At 42.3% G+C, this 27986-nt stretch overlaps 1 protein-coding gene across 1 annotated transcript in view; it reads right to left on the bottom strand.

Annotated features, from left to right (window-relative positions):
* ANTXR1 (ANTXR cell adhesion molecule 1) overlaps positions 1-27986 on the bottom strand; it is a 274861-nt gene that overhangs the window by 152227 nt on the left and 94648 nt on the right. The window contains exons 11-12 of the mRNA XM_003413659.4: positions 5002-5071; positions 3782-3860 (exon numbers count right to left, since the gene is read on the bottom strand). Coding sequence (XP_003413707.2) covers positions 3782-3860; positions 5002-5071 — 149 coding nt within the window. The remainder of the gene's footprint in view (positions 1-3781; positions 3861-5001; positions 5072-27986) is intronic.

Genomic DNA, 27986 nt, shown 5'->3' with positions numbered 1-27986 from the left:
TGAAAGAGATGGGGTGTATTGAAATATACTTTTGAGAGAGCACTTCGGATGTCTGACTATTTTCTATAGTCATGGAGATCAACAATGTTTACCATTTGTATGGGAATCTTTTAGCTCTTGGATGGTAAAACCTCTTTTCTGTACAACTTCATGGAATTTCTGCTTCTGGCAGCCACGATATTATTTGTTGTGGATCTTGAAAATTTGTGACACAGTTGTCCAAATGGGCACCAAATAAAGCGAGAAAAGAAAAGTCTAAGCTACATATTTTAAAATTATTTTCGGTTCCTGGTGAAAGACTGGGCGGGCTTTGACCGGCACTCACTAGAATAACCCTTTACTCAGACTCAAGGGATCATTTTTTGATCTAAAAACCTTGTCCTCCAAACCAGCTGCCCAAGAAACAAACGCAAGTCCAAGACTTACTTCATATTCTGGATGACCATACATTCCACCTGCATCTCTATTTTGCCCATCAATGTCAATATTTTGAGCTTCTGTGTTGAGTCCAGTTGGGGATTGGCATTTTATGTTTGAATACAAGTCCTTTGCCTGGGGTGATTTTGGTCATCTTGTCTGCCCTTTCAATCATCAGGGCTTGGCTGAATGACTATACATGTACTCCTAGGGACACTTGCCTTAGAAGAGCCCCTTTGTTATAATGGAACTCTAAAGGGAGGAGTCAACAATTAGTTCAATAATTTTGACGAAGCTTCCACTATAATAATGGCTAACATTTACTGTGTGCTTACTACCTGCCAGGTCCTCTGCTAAGCACTTTGTACATATCATTTTATTTAATATTTAAAATACTAAAAAGAGATGTGAGCTATTATTATCCTAATTTAACCAATTAGGAAACTGAGGCACAAAGGGGCTAAATAAATTGGTCAAGGTCATACAACTAGTAAATAGCAAAACCTACCTCTTGATTTTCCCTGTCCTTCCATAACTAAATCTTTTCCACTTGCAATCTTCCTCCTGTCAGCTGATAGCAACGCCATCCTTTCAGTTACTTAGGTCAAAACCTCTGGGGCCATCCTTGATTCCTCTCCTTCTCTCAAGCCCACATCTAGTGCTTCTGGAAATACATTACATGAGCTCTACCTTCAAATATACCCAACACTGACCACCTTTCTCCACCTCCACTGTTCCTTCCTGATTCAAGCCACCATCATCTTTTGCCTGAAATATTGCCGTAAGTCTCCTAACTGGTCTTGATACTTCCTTTCTTGCCACTCCATGGGCTGTTCCAATAGCCAGAATGATCTTCAAGTGTTAGCTAGTTCATACCACCCCTCTGCTCAAAAGCCAAAGTCCTTACAAGAATCTAACACCCTCCATCCTCTGTTACCTTGCTGCCTATTGATCTCTTCACTCGCTCTCTTCCAGTGACCACTGGCCTTTTTGATCATCCTTGAACATACCAGGTATCTCTGGCCTTAGGGCCTTAGTGTCAGGGTTCTCTGTTTAGAATGCTGTCCCTCCAGTAGCCTCATGGTCAATCTCCTCACTATTCAAGCCTCTATTCAAACGTGGCCTTCTCAACGTATGCTACTCTATTTAAAATTAGAACCATTCACCCAAGTAGTCCCAAACCTTCTTACTCTGTTATTTTTTTCTATAGCATGCACTGCCTTTTAACACAGTATATCTTTTATTTATTAAGGTTATTGTTTGCGCCTGCATCTGCCCTCAACCCCTCTCCCCACAATAGACGGATATTTTTGTCTGTTGTATTCTCTGATGTAACCTAAGCACCCAGGACAGTACCTAGCACGTTGTGCTTGATCAATGAATATTTGTTGACTAAATGAATGAATGGACCTGGGTCTCAAATCTTAGGTTGGTTATAATTTTGTTGTTCACATACAGCATTTTCAAGTGAAAAGAGGAATACTGCAGATGTTACGAGGTGGTACTGATCAAGGATTAACTGAACGGAAAACTCAGTGACATGTACTAAAGATATAACTGGACAGTGGAATGAATCAGGAAGATGTAGAGGGATTTCTTTTAATTTTGCAGTGCATTGGTAAAGGCACCCTTTCTCCTTGACTTACAGGTCCAGGGTTTAAATTAATAACCCTGTATGTGCCATACCACAGGCCTGAGATGTTCTCCCTTCCCAATTCCCCTGCCCTTGCAGCCCCAAGGGCTGTGTCTGATTCTCTGTGGTATGCTCAGACATAATGAGAACTACAGATCCAAATTGTTGGATCACTCAAAAGCTGGAAGGAATCTGGAATGGAGTTATTAGATTTGGGGTATTTTAATCATTTCCTGCAAGTTGGAGGTTCCAAAAGAGTCAACAAAGTTATAACTACCCAAAAGAATCAGGCAGGGAACACTTGAAGAAATTTCACTGTTTCTGCATACAGTTTTTAAATTGGGTGGTATCCTACACAGGTTTCCAGATCTGAGGGTCAACTGGCTGCCTGAGAGTTAGATATTCCTCAGTGTTGACACTTCTCTGTGACAAACCTAGCCTCTTGCTTTGGCCCAGTAAAACTCTTCCTGAACCCATTGGACTGGCTTACCCTGCTTTTTCAAGGAAACTGGTTTGCTCCCAACACAGGATGAAAAGTTGGGTGGGGGGAAGTTGTTGCTCATCACGAGACCTGGTTTTCTCCTCTCTTATGAGACAATTCATTTTCATCTTATCTGGCTTCAGTGCAGGCCTGCTAGCGCATGTCCAACTGTAACATTTTAAGAACACAACCCCAATAACTGAGGATGATCTTCAAACATGCTTTCCAAAGGCCAGCCAGGAAGTGGCCACAATACCTGTCTAAGCTGACCATCAGGCCAAACACATTAGTCTCTAGAATGATCTTGAGATCATTCTAGAATGATCTAGAGATACAACAGCTGAAAGAAGCGAAATATTCAGACAAAGATTATTTTGGTCACGTTAGGGGCAATGGTCTGTATGCCAGCTAACCACACCCTGGCCACCTTGGACTGGCTGAGCCCTGAGAGACTGACAGCAGGTGACTTTGTAGGCTATAGTAGTTCTTGGAAACTTCTAAGGGGGCCTTGAAACCACCCAACCTAGGGCCCCACTCCAGAGATTTTGGTTCAATTAGTCTTGCATAAGGCCAAGACATCAATATTTTTAAAAAGCTCTGCGTGTGATTTTGTACGTTAACAGAAAACTGCCTGACATAAAGGATCCAGAGAAGGGCCATCCGAGGAGTGGATAGAGAGGATGCAGTCCTCACTCCTGTCTCACAATCCCTAGTGCATAGATTCCTTCTCCTCTCTCCTGCTTCATCAACTTCCCATTTTCTATTGGATGATCTCCACAATCATATACACAAGCTCCAATTTCTCCCATTTTAAATAAAAAATTCTCCGTAGACTCCACATTTTCCTCCGGTTACCGTCCCCTTTTCTTGCTCTCCTTTATCAAAAACTCCCTGGAAAAGTGCTTTCTATAAAGGCTTCTGCCCATTCTTTCTTATACCCACTCCAACCATGGATCTGCCCTCACTACTCCAGCCTACCATCTAGTCAAGCCAGTGCCTCAGGCCTCGCCTCCGTAACAGAAATGGGGAAGTCGGAGAAGCCCAACCCAGGCATTCCTTCTATACTCCAGGGAAAGAGCAGCCCCTGATCTGGCCCAGCCTTGGCCTAGGAATGCCAGGAGAAAAGCTCAGCAGACGGAACACCAAACTCGAAAACTTTCCAGACACCTCTGGAGAAGACTGGTGTTTAAGAAATGTTGTTGATGATAATGATAATGAGGCCCTCAGCAGAGGGAAAGGGTATGACTTACACAGTGTGTGGTGGTGATGATGACAGAGCTAGAGATGAAAGAGAGGCCATCGTTCATGCTGACCTGGAGTGCGGCTTTCCTGCAATGACAACGAGGGAACCAGAGAGATCAGCATAGCGTGCAATGAGCAATAGGCTGAGAGCCAGGGACATAGGCCCCCTTTGGGCTCTTCTCCTAACTAACTGTCTATAGGGGTAAAGCCACGCCCCCGGGGGGCCTCAATTTCCCCATTTGTAAAATGTGGGTGTGGTCACTATGTCCACCCACTTCTAACATTCTAGAGAGATGGCAGGATGCACTTGGTTGTGTCAAGGCAGTGCATTTGGACCTTTCTGCATTGCAGCAAATTGCACTGAATGGGCAAAGCCTGCTCCATTTAATTTACTTGCCGCATTATAGCAGGACGAAGTATTCCTTTATTTTGTAATTTATTATTTTTTACAATGCTCTTAACAGAAGCTCAGTGTCCCCTAAGCATTGTGTCTTCCTTTCCCCCTCCCTTTACCTACCCCTGGTAACCACTAATAGACTTTGATCTCTAAACACTATGCCTGTTCTAGATATTTCATATAAGTGGGAACATGCAATAGTAGGACCAAGTATTCTTAAAAAATGACCCAACTCAGTGGGGATAAACTGGTCAAGCTATAAGCTTGATGTTCTGCTGGTGTTATCTGGACTCCCAGTGATCTGATGTGAGTGGCTTTGGTACTACCCAGACAACTCATAGATAAGCTCTTTTGGTTAGCAGCCACAGCTCTTAACCACTGGGCCACCAGGGCTCCAAGAGGGTGCTAAGTTAAGGTAACATGTGTGAGAGTGCTTTGGGAGTGTGAGCTTTCTACAAATGTAGTAGTGGTCAAGCCAGGCCTTGAGTAAGCTGCTTAAATGCTCTCAGCCATGTCTTACCCTGTTGCACACTCACTAGAAATACTGGGGACTGTAGATTCCTGCCCACAGGACCACAGCTCTAAAACTGGAATAATGGGAGTATCTGGTTCCTTGGGAAGCTGGGAGGATGCAATGAGACATTCTCTGTAAAGGGTTTATCCCATTGCTGGGCTCACCATGACCATCATTACCGGATGGGTCTAGAGAAAGGCTTGCTGCGGAGGTGACCTTATAAATACGATTATGACAATGCAGAAAGCCATTTCCTTTGTCCCTCTACTTCTTCTTTCCTCCTTGGCTGTGAGGTTCAATCATTGGGGAAAACTTACATGCCAACTTCTTTTAAGACAGGCGCTGGACACAGCAGATACGTATCTTCCACTGTGAAGGGCTTCTCATCTGTAAAAAGGAAGTCACTGGATTAAGAGGAGTAAAGCAAATTTATAACGTCAAATTCAGGGATCCCTAGAGACCCTCAACGAATTCCGAGGAGACACTAGAAAAGCAAAGAACTTTTTTTTTTTGTAGTAGATATATAGGTAACAAAACATTTGCCAATTCAATAACCTTTATGTGTACAGTTCAGTGACATTAAATATGTTCGTCGTGTTGTTCAGCCATCATCATTAACCGTTCCCGAATATTTCCATTGCCCTTAACAGAAGCTCAGTGTCCCCTTAGCATTGGGCTTTCCTTTCCCTCTCCCTCCCACCAACCCTTGGTAACCACTAATAAACTTTATCTCTATATACTTTCCTATCTTAGACATTTCATTTAAGTGGGATCATACAATATTTGTCCTTTTGTGACTGACTTATTTCATTCTGCATAACATTTTCAAGGAAACCCTGGTGGTGTAGAGGTTAAGAGTTTGGCTCCTAACAAAAAGGTTGGCAGTTTGAATCCACCAGCCACTCCTTGGAAACCCTATGGAGTAGTTCTACTCTGTCCTATAGGGTCGCTATGACTTGGAATTTACTCAACAGCAATGGGGCAATGTTTTCAAGGTTCATCCATGTTGTAGCATATATCAGGCTTTCATTTCTCTTTGGTTGAGTAATAGCAAAGAACTTTTTGTAGTTAAAAAAAAAATCTTTTTGTGCTCTAACATCCATTAGCAGTGAACTCAAGGTCTTGTGCCTGAGTACCAGTTCCCAGACCCCACATGTCCAGTCGAGTCAATCAGTGAGCTAATAGATGCTGAGCTCTTAAGACAGGGAATAACTGAGGGGAAACAAGAACATACTGGACTGGTCCTCAAGGAGCTACTTGTCTAAGTCCAGAAGTCATATTCACGTAAAAAGTTCACTGACAAATGCAAGAAGTGGCTAAGCAAAAATATCATTAAAAACAATATTGAAGGTAGGGAGTTCCCTTAGGTGGGTGATGTGGTCAGATCACAGGGAACACTGAGCCTGAGCTGTACCTTGGAAGAGAGATGGGTACGAGGCATTCTTGCTGGGAGGAATAGCATACACGATAGGGAGTCAGGCAAGGAAGAGATATGGTGCAGGGTAGGATATAATTAGAATTTGAAAAGATCAATATGGAAAGAAGTTTGATCCAAGTTCTTTGTGTTAGACCTAGGGATCCGGACATAGTTCAACAAGATGTGAAAAAAAAAAGTTCGAAAGATTTTGAAGAAAAACTGAAATGATGATTTTGGAAGTTTTAGCAGCTGTTGCTGTGAATGACGGATTAGAGATGGGGGGCTTGAGATAGGGATATACCTGCTCTTATGGCAATGAATGACGGGAAAAGCTTAAGCAGCTTTTTTTGGACAATGATGACTATTTTAGCTGACCCGCCAATAAAGGCGGAGAAAGTCACAACTTTGGAGAAGTATTTCAGAAATGTGAATGACTGACCTTGGTAAGGACACTGCTAATAGTCACAGTTAAAAAAAAAAAAACAGCTTTAATCTCAGGTTCGTTAAGAATTTTACTGTGTCCCAGGTTCCGGGTCCAGGGACAGAGCTGAAAATGACTATACTCAATATACAGTAGTCATTCTGTTATGACTCAATATTTATTGGCTGTCTGCTCTGTACAAAAAACTGTGGTAGGACCTATGGGTGATGTGAAGATGGATAAGGTTTGTCCCTTTAATCAAGCTGTGAATACAACTACCTATACTAGAAAATGCGCTGGACTACTAACTAAAAGGTTGGTGGTTCGAGTCTACCCAGAGTTGTCTTGGAAAAAAGACTTGGAGATCTACTACTGAAAAATCAGCCACTGAAAACCCAATGAAACCCAGTCCTACTCTGACAAACATGGGGTTGCCGTGAGTTGGCGTCGACTCGACCACAGCTGGTGTACTAGAATACAGAAGGTAACACATATTATTGAAGGATGGTATTCTGCTACTGGCCTTTGATGTGAAGGTGATGTCTCTAACGACATTTGCAAGTCCGGACCTCAGAATATGGCTGACACTAAGCACTTGCCTGAGTGGAGATTGGGAAGCCTCGTGTCCTACATGCCTGGATTTAAGGAGCAGAGCTACCTGGGATGAGGAGCAAGAGGACATTGAGTGCAAAGCACCCTGGAAGAGGAGGAAGAGGGTAGACAGCTGTGCTCTTGCTCGCTGTCTAGGGAAATTTTCAGGTGGTGGAAAGTTAAGGAGTTTACACCAAGTCACTTGTTCATTTATTCAACTATTCAAATAGTGAATAAGGAAGGCCAAAGAAGAACTGATCCCTTTGAATTACCGTGTTGGCAAAGAATATTGCATATTCCATGGATTGCCTGAAGGATAAACAAATCTGTCTTGGAAGAAGTACAGCCAGAATGCTCACTAGAAGCAAGGATGGTGAGACTTCATCTCACATATTTTGGACATGTTGTCAGGAGGGACCAGTTCCTGGAGAAGGATCTCATGTTTGGTAAAGCAGAGTATCAATGAAAAAGAAGAAGGCCCTCGATGAGATGGATTTCACACAGTGGCTGCAACAATGGGCTTAAGCATAACAACGATTGTGAGGATGGCGCAGGACTGGGCAGTGTTTTGTTCTGTTGTACATAGGGGCGCTAGGAGTCAGAACCGACTTGATGGCACCTAACAACAACAACTCAAATATTAATTTGTTCATCCACTGAAGACCTACTATGCGCTGGAGACACAGGCTTTGAGAAGAGAAACAGTCCTTGCTTGCACGGATTTTATAGGAGCTGCAGATGCTAATGTTATTAAACACGTGCCTTTTTATTTTAAAATGTATTCCTCGAGTATCTACTGTGTGCTGGGCTCTGTGGTAGGCCTGGCAATGAACAAAGCAGCAAGAAGCTGCTGACATGCTAGGAACAGCACAAATTATTATTTAATTTTAATTGTGAAGAAGAAGAAGGGCAGCTGCCCTCCTTATCTGAGAGGTCAGGAAATGCTTCCCTGAGGAAAGGCTGGTTAAGCTGAAACCCGAAGGTCACATGATGAAGTGGGGTGGGAGAGGCGCGGCAGGCACTGCAAAGATCCCAGGGTGGGAAAGGCTCAGATCTTTTTTCTTTTTCCTTTACCAAGAGGTGAAATTCACAAACAAAACTAACCATCTTCAAGTGAACAATTCAATGGTATTTAGTACATTCACAACGTTGCGCAACCACCACCTCTACGTAGTCCCCAAACATTCTCCTCACCCCAGAGGAGCCCCTGAACCCATCAGCAGTCATTCCCGTTCCTCCTTCCCCTCAGGCCCTGTCAACCACTAATCTGCTTTCTGTCTTTATGGATTTACCTCTCTGGACATGTCATGTCAATGAAATCATACAATACATGATCTTTTATGACTGGTTTCTTTCACTTAAGATGTTTTTATGTTTCATCCTTGTCATAACATGCATCAGTACTTCATTCCTCTTTATGGCTGAACGACATTCCATTGTACAGATTCTGTCTATCCATTCATCCATCGATGGGTATTGGGCCGTTTCTGCCATTTGGCGATTGTGAATAGTGCTGCTATGGACATTTGTGCACAGGCATTGGTTTGGGTCCCTGTTTTCAATTCTTTTGGGTATCTACCCAGGAGTAGAATGGCTGGGTCATATGGTAATTCTATGTGTAACTTTTTGAGGAACTTCCAAGCTGGTTTTCACAGTGGCTGCACCATTTTATATACCACTAGAAATGTATGAGGGTTCCAATATCTCCGCCCAGATCTTCTGAGCTAAATGAAGGCTAATAAGGTTGCTGAATTTGAGTGAGACAAGAAATAGCTCCAAATGAGGCTAGAAAAGGCAATAGGTCCAGGTGATCAAACTTGTATAGACCATAGTGGGGCTTTTAGAATTTTCCCTAAAAGTCATAAGCAGATTATGGAATATTGAAGAAAGGGTGAGGGTATGTTGAGTAAAATTATAAAGCTTATGATTACACTCTACTAACCCTAGTGGCACAGTGGTTAAACACTAGGCTGCGATCTGAAAGGTCGGCAGTTTGAACTCACCAGCCTCTCCTTGGGGGAGAAAGATGTGGCAATCTGCTTTCGTAAAGATTACAGCCTTGGAAACCCTATGGGGCAGTTCTACTCTGCCCTAGAGGTCGCTCCAAGTCGGAATCTACTCCATGGCAATGGGTAATGGGGATATGATGACAGTATTAGCCAAAACCATGGATTCAAACATACCAAGGATCATGAAGATGGGGCAGGACCAGACAACATGCTGTTCAACAGGTTTCCATGAGTCAGAGCCAACTCAATGGCAGCTAACAACAACGATGACACTACCTGTTGGTAATAATGACAGCCACACTCACAAGGGACATGTTGCGTGTAGACACTCTAAGCACTTCTCATGTATCACATAATCAAATTTAACCTTCCAGCAGTGCTATGGGGTATTAGTACTATCATTTTAAAGGTGAGGAACAGTCAAGAGAGGTCAATTAACTTGTCCAGCGTTTCACGGAGGACGGTGGATCCGCACCCAGGCCGCCTGGCTGCAGACTCCACGTGCTTATCCACCAGGTGTCCTGCCACCCTTGAGAAGAACCCTGCCTCATTTCCTTCACATAATGACCTTGTGAACTAAGGTGGGACGGGAATCATTAGGCTCACTTTTCAGACAGGAAAACAGAGGCTCAGAGAGGCAAAAGTGACCAAGGGTTGCACAGCAAGTTAGAGGCAAAGCCAGGACTAGAAGTGACTACTCCCGTGTTCTTTCCTCATTCAGAGGCTCTCCAAACTCGGGACAGGCGTGGCTGACCAGAACCTATATTTATTTTCTCTTAGCCACGGGTTATCCTGTTGCATATGCGCTAGTGATACTTGGGAGTACAGATTCCTGCCCACAGAGCTGGCCAACAGAGCCGTGGAGAGCCACAGTGCAGCCACAGACAGCCTCGTGACTCCTGGCTGCGTTCTGTGGGAAGAGCTGGGTCAGGCCGAGGAGGGTGACCGAGTCAGCACGCTGCCGCTGGCATGGCCAGGGGCACTCCAGGGGCTGGTGGGCCCACGCTCCTGTGTGGCACCCACAGTTTCTTTCAGGGCTCTCTCTGAAGCCCTCTTTGCTCCTTCCCGCGTCCCAACTAGAAAAGAGTGAGAGGACTACATTGACTTGGCCAAGTAGATGTTTCTCCCTGCCCCTGCCTTTCGTTTTCCTTTCCTGCTTGTGAAACCAAGTATTTCTGGAGCCAAGCAGGGCAAGGGCTCCTCGGGAGGATGGAAGAGATTGAGCCGGCGCGGCAGGACCACCTCAACACCCCGACCACCAGAGCGCTGATCAGCCTGGTAGGCTTGTGCGCCATGCTGGATAGAGCTGGCAGTTACTGCTCTAAGAGGGATTGTTTGGTTTGGAGCCTGTTTTCTCTCTACCACAAAAATGAGTGGCTTTTTTTCCCTCTCTCTAAACAAAGGAGGGCCATTTGGTTTCCATAACGCAGATCATCTGACTCTTTCCTGGAACGTCCACTTGGGAAACAGGGCACAAAGCCTTCCTCATCTGCTCCTTGGCTGGGTGGTGTTTGGCATGGGGGCTGTGCCAGCCTCTCTGCGAACTCTGCCAAAGCCAGTTGTGCTGTCACGTTTATGGGGTATAATCCACTCTGAGGACAATGGAGGCCCATGCTCCTCTGCCCTCTGGGCGGCCATTTCACTGTTTGTTAGAAGTGGGTAGGGGAAGTGGAGACCAGGAGCTTGGATGTGCCACTTGGCTTTTGTTTGTGATTTGGGAAAAAATTAGGGAGGGGCAGGTGTTTGAAACCAGAAGTGAAGGGGAATTTTTAGATGATCTATAAATATAAATATTCTTGACTGTTGCTAAAGAGATTTCAGATTTCAGGTTGTTGTTGTTGGTTGTTGTTGAGTTGGCTCCAATTCATGACAACCCCACGTATAACAGAAAAAAATGCCGCCCCATCCCGTGCCATCCCCATCTTCACCAGCATGCTTGAGTCCATTGTTGCCTTCCAATCCAGGAGGATCATTCTTCAGCACTACGTCAGACAATGTTCAGTGGTGATCCATAGGGCTTTCACTGGCTAATTTTCGGAAGTTGATTGCCAGACTTTTCTTCCTAATCTCTCTTAGTCTGGAAGCTCCAGTGAAACCTTTCCACCATGAATGACCCTGCTAGTATTTAAAATACCTGTGGCATAGCTTCCAGCATCATAACAAAGTGCAGGTCACCACAGTATGACGAACTGACAGACGGGTGGTGGACCCATGACATAGGTTAACCTAAAACATTGATCTATAAGTGTCTGAAACTGAATTGAAGCTTGATTTAAATCAGGATTTGGGGTTAATGAGTGTTATTACATCAAACTGCCAAATATCCCAGACTTGGGAGCTGAGTATCCCTGAAGCTGAGTCTAGAGAGTACATAGGGGGCAGTGTAGACTTCAGAGTTAAACAGATTCGGATTCAAATCTCAGGGCTTGCTCTTACTAGGGTGTGTGTGAGCAGGGACAAACTCCTCATCTGTCAGCGGTGATGATGATGACATCATTGCACAGGGTTGTTGTGGGGATTAAGTAAGAGTGAATTAAAGTACAAGGCACATAGTTGGCACTTAATCTGCAGACATTATATTATGACATGGGCATTCATGCCTTTACAATAGACTATGTGAATGTGTAGTTTAAAATCAGAGGAAATAAAGATGAAAAGTTTAAAAATGTCAGCTTGCTATACTACATTGTTCTGCCAAACTAACATCTTTTTAGACATTGGGAATTCCTAAGAAAATGAGAAACTTCAGTGAATGTGTGTGTGCGCATAAATGTATGTATATGCATACATACACACACGTATATTTATATGTATACTGACTCTGGCTAACACTATAGACCCATGATTTCATTTGATCCTTCCACAATCCTCTGAGAGAGATACTATTGATATTATTTATAGCTTGTGAAATGGTGGCTCAGTTTAGATAATTGAATTAGTGCTGCATCGCTAGTTAGTGTCAGAGCTGGAATTCAAAACCAGGTTTTATTGAAATGACTTGCCCAAGGTCAACTCAGGTAGTTTTATGATGTAGCCTGAAGCATACAGGAACTGGGGCTCTTCCCACTTTGGAGGCAGATGGTCGAGACCTGGAACGGGGGAGGGTGGATAATGGCAGCAGGCATGTCTTCCAGGACAAGGTTGAAGAGCTCTAGGATAAGGTTTGGAGTCTGTGGGTGGCACAAACGGTTTAAGTTCTCAGTTGCTAACCGAAAGGCTGGCAGTTTGAGTCCATCCAGGGATGCCTCAGAAGAAAGGCCTGGCCACCAACTTCTGAAAAATTAGCTGTTGAAAACCATATGTAGCACAGTTCTATGCTGACACATGGGGTCGCCATGAGTCAGAATCAACATGATGGCAACCGGTTTGTTTTTTTCTTTTTTTTTTAAAATGATACGGTTGAAGAATCTTCTGAACGTTACTGATCTACTGTTTTGGGTCCATGTTCTAGAACCATACGCTCAAATATGTACATTTCTGGGTTTTGACCTTGGATCAATGTATCCCTTTTCAGACTGGTGAAGAAGGAAGCTCCCGAAGTTCTTCCCTGAAGTTAGTGACTGTCTAGTGGATTTGGGATAAAACCAGGATTAAAGTTCATTAGCCATTTCACATACAAATCAGAGAGAATTCTTTCATAGGGGTGATTAAATCATTCAAATACTTTCCAAGTCTTGGCAGTCTTTTCTTGAGATAAATATTTATTTCTGGCCAGAGGGAAAAGAAAAATATCCCCTCGGCTTATCTGGGGGCAGCTTGTTGAAACCCTGCAAAAGCTGATGTAAGCCCTGAAGCTGAGTTTACATTCCTACTGTGACATTTGCATTAGGTAGTGGGAAAAAGAGCAGAGTTAGGGCCTGAATGAGCTCACTCTGCTTTTTCTCCTAACCTCCCCCAGGTCTAAGGAGCATTTTTGGGGAATCCCAGAGCCAAGTATAACTGTTTAGCATCAAATTATCAGCTGGTTTTCAGAATGAGTCTCCAAAGGAAGGGAGAACAGACAGGCTAGAGTGAGGTTGGGTATTTCCACCTTCTTATTGCTCCAACAGTAACTAGCTTTTTAAAAACTTAGGCTTTTAAACTACTGTATAAACATCTGAAATGAAATCATATTCATCAGGGTTCCATGCTGGTGGAATTCAAAGCCTCTGGGGTGAACTTTCTGGAGCTCCAGTCAGAAAGGAGGTGGCTGGTTGCCCTCCTAGGGCAATCTGCAATGATCAGTCACACACATGGGGGTCTCGTTGCAAAAGTAAATGGGACCTGTTACTGAGAGTGGGATGAAAGGAACATTTATTGAGCATCTACTGTGGGTCAGGCTCTGGGCTGGAAGGTTTCCATACATGAGTGAGATAACAAGCCTAAGGATTCTTTTGACAGAAGACATTAAACTCTACATCAAGGGACAAAGCAGAGATCTTGAAGGTAGAGAGAATGGCTTCTATTTGGAAAGGCTAAATGGTAGTTGTGAGGTCAGACGCATGAGAAACAAGTCAAAACAGAATGCGAAGAGGTGATAGTGAAGCACAGGTGGGTAAGGCCAAGTTGGGAAACATTCTCAGAATATAGCACCCCTCTGTCATTGTCCTTTAGTGCTCAGCTGAGGCCAGAGGGATGCCTTTAAAGTGGCACAACCAAGCTGGCCACCATCATCTTCCTTAGACATGACCCACACCCACCCACCCCTTCCCTAGCCACCATCTTTCCTTAGATATGACCTATACCTACCAGCCTCTTCCCTTTGCCACATACATATAACTGGCCGGAGTTATTGCAGGGTTTCCTTGGAAGTCCTCACTGCCAGTAACTATGAAATCACGGCATGACATTGGGCAATAGGTTCTAGGTGAGTTTCCTGGGTCTACACCTAACTATTCCACCAGTTCCTGTAACTGGTTTGGGGGCCCCCAGGAATCCAGGTATGTCTTTTGGTCTTCTGTTCCCTGAATCAGGTTGGAGTAGGAAAAGAATAGTGAGAACATTAAGAGCCTGGGCCAATCACAGCCCTGCCACCCACTGGCTATGTAGCCTCGGGCAAAGCTTGTAACATTATCCATAACTCAGGGTTTTCGTCTAGTCGATACCGACTCGTGGCAACTCCTGGCAAGAACTGTGCTCAGGAGGGTTTTCAATTGCTGATTTTTTCAGAAGTAAATCGCTAGGCCTTTCCTCCAAGGAGCCTCTGGGTGGACTCGAACAGCCAACCTTTTGGTTAGCAACTGAGCACGTTCACCTTTTGCACCACCCAGAATAATACTCATTTCATAGGCTGTAAATTTTAATGAGATGATATTACTAAGTGTTTAGCACGATATGTAGCATATAAAAGGATTCAGCAAATATTAACTGTCATTACTAAGGTCAGGTATTGCTGGGCTTATTGTCTGAGGTACCCATAAAACACAAGATGTGAACGCGCATGCAAACTGAGTGGGTCATACAACTTATCTACCATGTTGTGTCAAGGCTATATAATACAGGCATGACATGAAGCAAGTCATCTACTCAAATGGGATCTGTGGACACGCATATAGTGCAGTGATTCTCAACTGGGTGCAATTTTGCCACCTAGGGGACAATTCACGATGTCTGGAGATGGTTCTGGTTGTCACAACTAGAAGGGTGATGCTACTGGCTTCTAGTGGGTAGAGGTCAGAGCTCATGCTAACTGTCCCACAATATACAGGATAGTACCTCACAACAAAGAATTATCAGGGGACAACTGGCAACGTCTAAAGACAGTTCTGGAAATGCTGGTGGCGTAGTGGTTAAGAGCTACTACTGCTAACCAAAAGGTCAGCAATTCGAATCCACCCGGCACTTCTTGGAAACCGTATGGGGCAGTTCTATTCTGTCCTGTAGGGTCGCTATGAGTCAGAATAGACTCTACAGCAAGAGGTTTGGTTTGTTTTTTTTTAGAGACAGTTTTGGTTGTCACAACTGGGGTGGGGAGTGGTACCACCACCATCTAGTGGGTAGAGGCCAGGGATAGCGCTAAACTTCCTACAATGCACAGGACAGTCCCCGACAACAAAGAATTCTCTGGCCCCAAATGTCAATAGTGCTGAGATTAGAAACCCTGGCATAATGTCTACCATGGCTTTATATCCTTCTCCGGCTTATTGTAGAGGGGCCTACAGATACAGTGGGTAGTGTACAGCTCCTTAAGGTACTGGTGGAATGTTCAGAAAAGCTCAGAGTTGTTACAAAACGATTGGTAGAAAAGGTAGAGAGGGAGTAAAGGCTGGAAGGACATTGGAAGTAAAGTCCTGAAAAGGAGAGAGTTTCTTGATAAATTCCTCCATGAAGGTATAAATGGTTCAGTTTTCCTAATGGTGGGTGTGCCACAGCACCTCAGCCATTCTTTGGCTTTGATGGAACTTTGTAACTTAAATGGCACACTTCAGAAATGGGACATACATTGCTGCTGAGGTTCTGAGATGATGTGATTGAGGGGCTGTAGAGCAGTCTTACACATAAAAACCAACACAGGGCTCCGAGGTGAGGGCAGTCTTGGAAGAAAATGAAATGAGTTAATTTGGTCAATGTGTTCACGAGGATCAAAATTATATCATGGTCCCAGAAGGAGAAGAAGTAAAGGTGAGGGACCATGCGTCCATTCTCAGAGGAGCATAGGGATGGGATCTGGCAGCTGTCCTGGTCTCTGGATTGTCTTTGGCAGCTCTGCTGGTCTCTGGATTGTCTATCTTTGTTGGGTTCACACATTCCCAAGCCCAGCAGCGGACTGGAACATCCATAGCTCTGGGCATACCAGCACTTAGAACTGGCCATCAACACAGTTTTATTTCTCTGAATGTAAATTATTTTCTACCTATATTTATTGGTATTTTTGTTAATTATAAAAATACATGTTTAGTATAAAATGTCTGGGAAATACAGAAACATATTTTTAAAAAAGTAATTAAAATTCTTGGCAATCCTCTCAGTGATCAACACTGCTTTAGGGTATACTCTAAAGATTTTTTTAAAAATGCATTTGAATATATAGTATTTTTACACAATTTGGACCACACTGCATATAATATTTTGGTATCTGACATTCACCTCTGTCTGTTTTAGGCATTGCAAGAAAACGCAATCAACTTAATGGGGATCGGGCCTCTTGCAAAGTATTTCCCCTCTCAATAAATCTACACCAAAAAATTCTTCCCTGTTGACATATATTTATAAAACTTACAAATTATCTCCTAAGAAAAGCATTTGCCTTTAAAAGTTATGTAATCTCGAGGTCAGAATCAGTGCTGCACTTAAGACAGCTGTAATTTGCTAAGAATAAATACATGTTTTAAAGCTTTGTTTACCAGGCAGAGGACAATTCAGGATTCATGCATAAGGTGTGTCCTGGCACTTGAAGGCTTGGAGCTGTGTGCACTGCTGGGTTTGCAAGGATTTTACCTTAGGAATTGAGATTGAAGGATGAGTCTACCAAAATGGCTAAAGCCTTCTGACAACCACGGCCATGGGTTGTGAGGAAAGCTGCCTGCTCTTTAAGGACACAAACTTACACAGCAACTCAGAAGAGAGGTGGGAAGGAGAGCCTGAGTGCATGCTTGAGTAGCAATGGAGGCCCAGAAATGGTTGCCACGCTGTGGTACGCATGTGTGTATTTTGAGTATCTTCCAATGTTGGGGGCTCACCTTCCAGCACTATTTTGGACAATATTCTCTTCTGACCCTTAAGGTTTTTATTGGTTAGTTTTTGGAAGCACATCACCAGGCCTTTCATCCTAGTCTGCCTTAGTCTGGAAGCTCTGCTGAAACCTGTCCACCACAGGTGACCCTACTGGCATTTGAAATACCAGTACCTCTGGTATCATAGCAATATGCAAGCCACCACAGTAGGACAAAGTGACAGACAGGTGGTGGTCTGCCACCATAGAAAAAAAAAAAATTTTTTTTTTTTTTTGGTGTGTTTTAATGATTTCTCGGGGGGCACACAGCAGCCCCAGGCCCAGAGGTTTTCTAAGATGAAGTGAAGTTTCCAGATAACTGGGCAGATTTGTAAAAACAAACACACTGGAACGTCTTCATCTGAATGAGTGTTGTCTCTCTTCCCCCTCTATGGAGTGCTTCTCTTTGAATTGCTCTCATGACTAGTGCTCGCTTTGAGAAAATACCCTCAGAGGGGCCAATATCATCCCAAAGCCAACTCTTCAGACAAAGATTAGACTGGGGTATAAGACATAAAATGATACTGGTAAGGAGTGTGCTTCTTGGCTTATGTGGGCAGCTCCTGTCCAGAGGCGAGATGAGAAGGCAGAGGGGGACAGAAGCTGGTTGAATGGACACAGAAAATACAGGGTAGAGAGAAGGAGTGTGCTGTCACACGGTAGGGAGAGCAACTAGGGTCACATAACAATGTATGTATAAGGTTTTGTATGAGAAACTGCTTTGCATTGTAAACTTTCACTTAAAGCACAATAAAAAAAAAAAAAAAGTGTGCCTATAAACCATGAAACTGATTTCTCATATGGCCTACAAAGTGAATTATAGTGAGTTTATTCAAAATCAGTTTCCTCTGTTTGTAGTCATACCTCATGTGTCTCTTTGCAGCACTAGAATACTCTAGCATGTGTTTCATGATTGCATTAGTAAGATGTCCATTTTTTAACATACTGTGCATTAAAATGGATCACTTCTTCAGCTCATTCTCCAGTGTCGTCTTCTTAGCATTCTAGTATCTCTGCAAATGATTTCCAATGAAAATGAATATTTTCTTGGCACAAGACACTGAATACTGAAGTAGGAAGAAGTGCAGCCAAAATAAATAAAGATTGTGTGAAGATTTCCAAGATTTTTTTTTTTTTTTTTGCCAGAATTGAGTTCAGCCTGTTGACTAGAGAGCCAACCAAATGCTCAACTTAAGATGTGTGTGCAAGGCCTAAATAATTACCCAGAACTCTTAAATTTTAAATTACTATTGTGTGTGTGTGTGGTTTTTTTTCCTTATTACATAAGGGACACATGTTGATGGCAGAAAGTTAGAAAACAGAGATATAAAAAAGAAAATCAAAATTAATAGTGGTCTCTCATTCAGAGGTAACTACTGTTAACATTTTGATGTACTCCCTTCAAATCTCTTTCTCCCTCTACATATAAATGTGTGTGCGTAAAAGAAAAATAATATAGAGGTACTGTTTTACTACTTATTTTTTAACACATGATGCTATGTTATTAACATTTTCCCACATTACTAATTATTCTTCTCCAACATTATTTAAAAGGAATTAATAACATTCTATTTCAGGAGTGAAGCATAATGTATATAATAGATTCCCTATTGTTAAACATTTATGTTGTTACCATTTAAAAAAAAAACAAATTTTTTTTTTATTTAGGTTGGGTTTATTTGTTTTCTTTCTTGCTCTCTTTCTTCTTCATATATATATATATTTATTTATTTTTTGCTAATTTTTTTTAATTCAACTTTAGATGAAGGTTTACAGAACAAACTAGTTTCTCATCAAAGAGTTAGTACACATATTGTTGTATGACATTGTTTAACATCCCCATGACATGTCAACCCTGGGTTCCCTATTACCAGCTTTCCTGTTCCCTCCTACCTTCCAGTCCCTGCCCCAGGGCTGGTGTGCCCCTTTAGTCTTGCTTTGTTCCATGGGCCCATTCAGTCTTTGGCTGATATTATTTATTTATTTTTTGCTACATCCTTGTAGCTAAATCTTTGTAAACACCCCCAATCACTTCCTTTTGATGAAGCTGAAATTGAGAGTCTGGGTTAAAAAACTGTATAAAAGCAGTTGACCCATTTAAGAATTTCCTGCCATGGTCTTCACCATTGTAATCTTTCACATTGAATGAAAATACTTATTCTTCTACATCCTTGCCAATACTGAGCACTGTATTTTGTTAATATCTGCCAATTTGATATAGTAAAAATGACAATTGGTATCTCAATTTGCATTTCCTTGGTTACCTGGAGCATTTTCTCATGTTTATTGACCATTATTTTTCTTGTAAAGTCCATTTTCCCACCTTTAACCCATTGAGGAGTTCAACTTCTTCTCTACTGATTTTCAGTGATCCCTATGCTAAGGCTATTGCCCCTTTGTTTGCCGTATTTCTTATAATTTTGTCCATTTTCTGTCCCCCTTTTGACTTTTTTTAATCTAATAGAGGAATTTAAAAATATGTATTCAAACTCTCAGATTTTTCCTTCATGGGACCTCCTTTTAGTGTTGGTCTTAAAAAGTTCTTTCCCACGGGAAGATTATGTAAACATTTATTTTTGCTTCTTTCTAGAATTTTTATAGTTTCATGTCACATTTAAATTTTTAGCTCATCTGGAATTTGTTTTAAATGCAAGGTGTGAGATAAAAATCTAACTTAATTGTTTTTCCAAGTGGTTGGCCAGTTGTCTCAACACTATATTTGAATAATCCATTCTTTCCCCCACTGTTTTGAAAGGTCATTTTCTTATATACTAAATTCACATAAGTGTTTGGCTCTGTTTATGGATTTTCTTTTTCCTGTTCCAGTGTTCAGTTTGCCTATTGTGGCACCAGTCATACATACATCGGTTCAATTACTGTAACTTTTTAAAATACATCTTAAAATCAACTACGGCAAGTTTCCACATTTTTCTTGGCTATTCTTGTAGGTTTTTCTTTCACATAAATTTTAGAATCATTTCGTTAACTTAAAAAATCCCACTGGAATTTTTAGTGGGATTGTATTAAATGTAAATAATAATTTGAAGACAACTGATGTCTTTACCATATCCAGTTGCCATTCCATTTAATAATAGTAATAGCGATAAAAATTAATTAATACTAGCAGCTATAACACTAATTGGTTGCTTACTGTGTGCCAGATGGTCTTCTAAGTCCCACACAAATTTTAGACCTCGTAACAACCGCACAATATAGGCGTTATTATTGCCATCTCCATTTTACAGATAGGGAAACTGAGGCACGGAGAAGTCAAATAAGTTGCCCATGATCACCCAGTTAGATATGACAGAACCAGGATTCTTTCCATAGGTGGTTTGGCTCCAGACTCTGTGCTATCCGTGAGTCTATAGTATTTCCATTTACTCAAGCTTTCCTTATACCCCTCACAAAATTTTAGAACTTCACGTCTTTAAAAATTTGGTTAAATCAGTTTTTACTAGATTTTACTTGTTGTTGTTACATTTTTCTTGTTATGTTTTCTAACTGATCATTGCTGAACTCTGACAAAGCTATTGATGGTTATGTAAGTAAGATATTCATTTTGAAATCATCCAGCTGACTGGCCTTATTAGTCCAGTAATTCTGTTGACTCTTTTTAGTTTTCCAGGAAGATAAAATCATCATGTTAAAGTAATGATTTTGGCTCTCTCTTCCCTGTATTAATATCTCTGATTAGTTTTCCTGTTTTATTGCCAGGTCTAATACAGTAGTTACTTGTCACATGCGTCTACTTAAATTTATATTAATTAACCAACGCTGGGTTTTTTTTTTTTTTTTTTTTTGGTGGCGTAGTGGTTAAGGGCTATAGCTGCTAACCAAAAGGCCGGCAGTTTGAATCCACCAGGCGCTCTTCGGAAACTCTATGGGGCAGTTCTACTCTGTCCTATAGGGTCACTATGAGTCGGAATTGACTCAATGGCAGTGGTTTAACATTAGGTAAAATTAAAAATTCAGTTTCTCAATCATACTAGCCAGATTTCAGGGGCTCAACAACCACATGTGACTACTGGCTACCATACTGGCTACCATGATAGAACATTTCCATAATCGCAGAAGGCTCTATTGGACAGCACTGCTAGAATTTCTAGATAAACATCAAATAACAGTGGTGAAATGGGTTGTTCTGCTTTTTTCTTTGTAATTTTAAAATGAATAACTCTAATTAGGGAGTTACCATTAGAATGACGCTGCATTTTTTAATCTCAAATATCTAGATACATTATTATGTTAAAGAAGACTTAATGCTATTCCTACTTTCCTAACTAAAAGTATTTTTTAAAAATTTGCAATGGACGATACTCTTGTCTGCATCAATTGTTTTGCTATGTAAGATGCAGACCCTCTTCCTCAATAATGTCATAGCTTTTCTTTGTCCTTTTAAAATACATTGTCAATATTTTATTTTGATGTTTTTCATCGGTGAGCTTACTCTCAAATATTCTCTTCTTTCAGTGCCCTTGTCCAGTTTTCTAAAAGTAAAGATTATTATCATAGAATGAAATTAAAAAATATTCTGTTTCTTTTCTCTGAAACAATATGTATCAGGTAGGGCTCCCTTACAGTCTGATAAAACTTAGGTGAAAATAATCTGGGTCTTTTGTTGTGAGGTGGGAATTCCTCATAGCTCTCTTCTAGTTCATGCATTTTATCTTCTTTTGAATTTACTCGCACTGTTTAATCCATCTATTAAGTTGTATTTCAGTAAATAAACTTTTTCAATTCTAGAAACTCTACTAGATTCTTTTGCAAATCTGCCTTAATTGAGTGTTCTTATTCTATGATCTGTTTTCTCTTTATACACTTTAAACATTCTACATTGCTTTCAAAAATTGTTCTCCAATCTTCTCTTCTTGCTTATTCTCCTATTTCTTTCACCTTTCTTTACATGGTTTGTTATTTTTTGCTGTGAGCCCACCTCCAAAGGAGGTATATGCTGCAGGAGTGCTGTAGGCTGTGGGCTGTGTGGAAGGTTCCTACAAGACACACATGCATCACCTCTACCAGGGGTACAGGGATCAGAATTGTCATGGACATGGTTGGGGCTTAGTTTCTTGACTTGGTGTTTCTGTACTATGTGGGTGGTATAACATTTTATTTCATACCTGTGGATTTTGTTCCTCTGCTTGTTGAGCCTCTGAGCAGCTTTTCTAGTACCCATTTCATGTGTGGTACAAGCCTTTGGAGTCTGATTTCTGCAGGGGCATTGATCTTGCCCGCTGCCTTACATGGATCTGTGGCCTCATATCCTATATCTGCATCAGCATTAAGATGACAGTCTATAGACCCCTGAGCCTGGAGCCTCCTGATTCCTGCTTGGGATTTTTTTTGGTAAGATATATCTACAACAAACCATTTGCCATTTCAACATTTTTTACATATACAATTCACTGATATTAATTACATTTATCTGTTGTGCAGCTACTACCACTATCCATTGCTGCTTATGCTTTGCATTCCCTTTTTGTTTCCTGTACCTGGAGATTTCCCCTTCTTTCCTGTGAGCAAGGCTGTGTGTTAGAATTTTTAAGATCATATTTTATCCAGAATTTCTGGAAGGGAGCCCACTGGTGTTAGCTTAATCTACTACATTGACCCTAAATCCAGAAATTGTTTTAAATTTCTAAGCAGTCAATTGATTTTATTTTAAAGCAGTGTGATGGTTAAGGTTGTGTGTCAACTTGGCTGGGCCATGATTCTCAGTGGTTCGGCAGTTTTGATATAGTTTGGCAGCTACGTAATGATGTAATCACCTGCAAAATAAGATCTAATATAATGTAATCACATCCGTGATGAGATCCGTTATGAGCAGCCAATCAGCTGAAAGGGAGCTTCCTTGGGGGTGTGGCCTGCATCCAATATAGGTGGACTTTCTGGCAAAACTTGCTGGCTTTTGCTCACTCTGGATCCTGCAGCTGGCCCCTATTCACCTGGCCTCCAGTGCTTGGGACTTGAGTTTACCTACCAATCTTGAGATTTGTCAGCCTCTGAAGGTTGTGAGTCAGTGGCCTGCCATCTTACCTGCCAATCTTAGGTTTGCCAGTCCCTGCAGCTACATGAGTCAGGAGAAGCCCCCAGCCTGACCTACAGACTTGGGATTTTCCAGCCTCTACAACTGCGTGAGCCATTTCCTTGATATAAATTTCTCTCTCTATATATTTATATGCTTCACTGGTTTTGCTTCTTTAGAAAAACCAGCCTAAGACAAGCAGGGAAAGGAGGACAGAAGTAGGTATTAACATATGTTTTAAATTTTCTGGTTATATTTATCATATAAGAATGTACCTGAATAATTCCTACTTTTTGGCATTAATATATTGGCATTTTATGTGTCTTGGCACGATAAATTTTAAAGAATGGTCATAGCTATTTAAAATATATATATATATATATACATATACACATATATATATATAACCAAAAGGTTAGCAGTTCGAATCTACCATTTGCTCTCCAGAAACCCTATGGGGCAGTTCTACTCTGTTCTATGGGATCACTATGGGTCGGAATCCACTCAATGGCAATGGGCTTGGTTTTGGTTGGTACCATAAATCTAATTTTTCAATCTGTTCTCTTATATTTTATAATCTTTTCTTCATATAACTTGTTACTGTATTATTTTTTGTGGACTCTGAGGCCTGTATCATATTTGAATGACCTAAAGCCAATGCGGCCTTAGCTTCATTCTATACAAGGCCCTTCAATTAGTCTTTTTCTGATAATAATAATAGCACTTATTTTGTCTTTTTGTTACAAAATATAATGCAACATTTATGAAAAAACCTTGAGAGGGGGGCATATATAATATCAAAATGAAAACAGATGACATTTTAAAACTTGGGATCTGGGAGGAGGGGGGCCAAGATGGCGGACTAGGTGGACGCTCCCGCGGATCCCTCTTGCAACAAAGACTCGGAAAAACAAGGGAATCGATCACATACATAACAATCTATGAACTCTGAACAACAAACACAGACTTAGAGACGGAGGACGAACAAATACGGGCAGACAGCGACTGTTTTCAGAACTAGGAGCCAGCGCACCAGGCAGGTGACCTTCGGAGCTCGATCTGGGGCAGAGCCCAGGGGGGCAGACGGCACAGAAAGGGGGCCCACCCCTTCCCCCCCGAACCCATCCCGGGAGGAAGCCTAGCAGGTTGGCGCGGGCGGCGTAGGGGAGCAGCCGGAGGGAGAAACACCCGGGAGGCAGTGACTGATCTGAGAGGGGGGAGAACAGCGTCCCAGTTGGGGTGCCCTGCTGTCCGCCGGGAGTTAGGCGAGAAGCCGACGGGGCGCGCGCGGGGGGGGGGGGTCAGCTGTGTTTCCCTGGAGTGACCCCAGGGCGGGGCCCACGCGTTCGTGCGGGAGGACGCGCACCCAGTCCGCGCGTGTGGCACGGCACACCAGAGGGAGAAATCCCCGGAGGTGTCTGGTCTCAAAACAGGGAAAGCAGCATCCCAGACGGGGAGCCATTCCGCTGCGATCTGGGCACGCGCGCGCGCGCGGGCGGGGCATGAGCGCGGGGTCCATTTTTATTACCCTGAATTGACCCAGAGGGCGGGAACACCTGGTCGTGCGAGTGACGCCCTCCCAGTTTGCGCGAGAGGTGCGGCACACTGGAAGGAGAAGTCCCCGGGAGGAACTGATTGGTCCCAAAGCGCAGAAAGTAGCATCCCAGACAAAGTGCCGCCCTGCTGGGGCTTGGGCGCGCGCACGAGCGGGCCGTGAGCGCGGAGTCCATTTTTATTGCTCTGAATTGACCCAGGGGGCAGGCCCACCTGGCCATGCGGAGGAACTGATTGGTCCCAAAGCGCAGAAAGTAGCATCCCAGACAGAGTGCCGCCCTGCTGGGGCTTGGGCGCGCGCGGGCGGGGCGTGAGCGCGGAGTCCATTTTTATCGCCCTGAATTGACCCAGGGGGCGGGCCCACCTGGACGTGCGGAGGAACTGATTGGTCCCGAAGCGCAGAAAGTAGCGTCCCAGACGGGGTTCCGTCCTGCTGGGGCTTGGGCGCGCGCACGAGCGGGGCGTGAGCACGGAGTCCATTTTTATTGCCCTGAATTGACCCAGGGGGCGGGCCCACCTGGCCGTGCAGGTGACGCCAACCCAGTTCGCGCGAGAGGTGTGGCGCTCCGGAAGGAGAAGTCCCGGGGAGGAAGTGACTGGTTCCCGAACAGGGAAAGCAGCGTCTCAACCCGGAAGTCATCCCGCTGGGATTTGGGCGCGCGCACAGGCGGGGCGTGACCGCGGGATCTAATTATAATCGCCTGAATAGACCCTGGGGGCGGGCCCACCCGTTCGTGCGGGAAACGCCCACCCAGTGCCCACGAGCGGTGCCGCGCACCGGAGGAAGTCCCCAGGAGGAAGGGACTGGTTTCCGAGCAAGGAAAGCAGTGTCCTAGCCAGGGACCCGTCCAGCCCGGATTTTGGCAAACGGGGGCGGAGCGTGAACGTGGTGTTCAGCTCTATATTCTGTGGTGCTACACTCCTAGCTCTCAGATCCCTCCCCCACCCTCCCCAGGCGACCCCATTAACATCCGAATACCCGGAGCCAGAGAGAGAATTCAGATAGGGATCTGACTGCATTTTTTTTTAGCTGACTACTTGGAAAATCTAGTTTCCCAGTGATGGCTCGGAGACAGCAGTCCATATCAAACCACATAAAGAAACAGACCATGACAGCTTCTCCAACCCCCCAAACAAAAGAATCAAAATCTTTCCCAAATGAAGATACAATCCTGGAATTATCAGATACAGAATATAAAAAACTAATTTACAAAATGCTTAAAGATATCACGAATGAAATTAGGATAAATGCAGAAAAAGCCAAGGAACACACTGATAAAACTGTTGAAGAACTCAAAAAGATTATTCAAGAACATAGTGGAAAAATTAACAAGTTGCAAGAATCCATAGAGAGACAGCATGTAGAAATCCAAAAGATTAACAATAAAATTACAGAATTTGACAACGCAATAGAAAGTCAGAGGAGCAGACTCGAGCAATTAGAATGTAGACTGGGACTTCTGGAGGACCAGGGAAACAACACCAACATAGCTGGAAAAAAATCAGATAAAAGAATTAAAAAAAATGAAGAAACCCTAAGAATCATGTGGGACTCTATCAAGAAGGATAACTTGCGAGTGATTGGAGTCCCAGAACAGGGAGGGGGGACAGAAAACACAGAGAAAATAGTTGAAGAACTCCTGACACAAAACTTCCCTGACATCATGAAAGAAGAAAGGATATCTATCCAAGATGCTCATCGAACCCCATTTAAGATTGATCCAAAAAGAAAAACACCAAGACATATCATCATCAAACTTGCCAAAACCAAAGACAAACAGAAAATTTTAAAAGCAGCCAGGGAGAAAAGAAAGGTTTCCTTCAAGGGAGAATCAATAAGAATAAGTTCAGACTACTCAGCAGAAACTATGCAGGCAAGAAGGGAATGGGACGACATATACAGAGCACTAAACGAGAAAAACTGCCAACCAAGGATCATATATCCAGCAAAACTCTCTCTGAAATATGAAGGAGAAATTAAGATATTTACAGATAAACACAAGTTTAGAGAATTTGCAAAAACTAAACCAAGACTGCAAGAAATGCTAAAGGAGATTGTTTGGCCTGATGACCAATAATATCAGGTACCAGCACAATACAAGGTCACAAAACAGAACGTCCTGATATCAACGCAACTCAAACAGAGAAAGCACAAAAACAAACAAATTAAGACTAATTCTAAAAAATAAATAAATAAACAAAATAATACACACAACAGGAAATCATGGAAATCAATAGCTAAACGATCAAAATAATCAAAAAGAGGGACTAAATATAGGAGGCATTGAACTGCCAGATGGAGAGTGATACAAGGCGAAATAGAAGGATACAAGTTAGGGTTTTACTTAGAAAAATAGGGGTAAATAAAAAGGTAACCACAAAAAGGAATATCAATTTCATAACTCAAGAAAAAAGCCAAGAAAAACGTAACGACTCAATAAACACAAAGTTAAACATTATGAAAATGAGGATCTCACAAGCTACTAAGAAAAACGTCTCAGCACAAAAAAGCATGTGGAAAAATGAAATGGCCAACAACACACATAAAAAGGCATCAAAATGACAGCACTAAAAACTTACTTATCTATAATTACGCTGAATGTAAATGGACTAAATGCACCAATAAAGAGACAGAGAGTCACGGACTGGATAAAAAAACACGATCCATCTATATGCTGCCTACAAGAGACACACCTTAGACTTAGAGACACAAACAAACTAAAACTCAAAGGATGGAAAAAAGTATATCAAGCAAACAATAAGCAAAAAAGAAGAGGAGTAGCAATATTAATTTCTGACAAAATAGACTTTAGACTTAAATCCGCCACAAAGGATAAAGAAGGACACTATATAATGATAAAAGGGACAATTGATCAGGAAGACATAACCATATTAAATATTTACGCACCTAATGACAGGGCTGCAAGATACATAAATCAAATTTTAACAGAATTGAAAAGTGAGATAGACACCTCCACATATATAGTAGGAGACTTCAACACACCACTTTCGGAGAAGGACAGGACATCCAGTAAGAAGCTCAACAGAGACACGGAAGACCTACTTACAACAATCAACCAACTTGACCTCATTGACTTATACAGAACTCTCCACCCAACTGCTGCAAAATATACTTTTTTTTCTAGCGCACATGGAACATTCTCTAGAATAGACCACATATTAGGGCATAAAACAAATCTTTGCAGAATCCAAAACATCGAAATATTACAAAGCATCTTCTCAGACCACAAGGCAATGAAGCTAGAAATCAATAACAGAAAAACTAGGGAAAAGAAATCAAATACTTGGAAAATGAACAATACCCTCCTGAAAAAAGACTGGGTTATAGAAGACATCAAGGAGGGAATAAGGAAATTCTTAGAAAACAACGAGAATGAAAATACTTCCTATCAAAACCTCTGGGACACAGCAAAAGCAGTGCTCAGAGGCCAATTTATATCGATAAATGCACACATACAAAAAGAAGAAAGAGACAAAATCAGAGAACTGTCCCGACAACTTGAACAAATAGAAAGTGAGCAACAAAAGAATCCATCAGGCACCCGAAGAAAACAAATAATAAAAATTAGAG

This window comes from Loxodonta africana, chromosome 15, assembly GCF_030014295.1.
Source record: "Loxodonta africana isolate mLoxAfr1 chromosome 15, mLoxAfr1.hap2, whole genome shotgun sequence".
NCBI lineage: Eukaryota > Metazoa > Chordata > Mammalia > Proboscidea > Elephantidae > Loxodonta > Loxodonta africana.
Note: the sequence above shows the minus strand (reverse complement) of the source record. Positions and strands in the feature narration are given on the sequence as shown.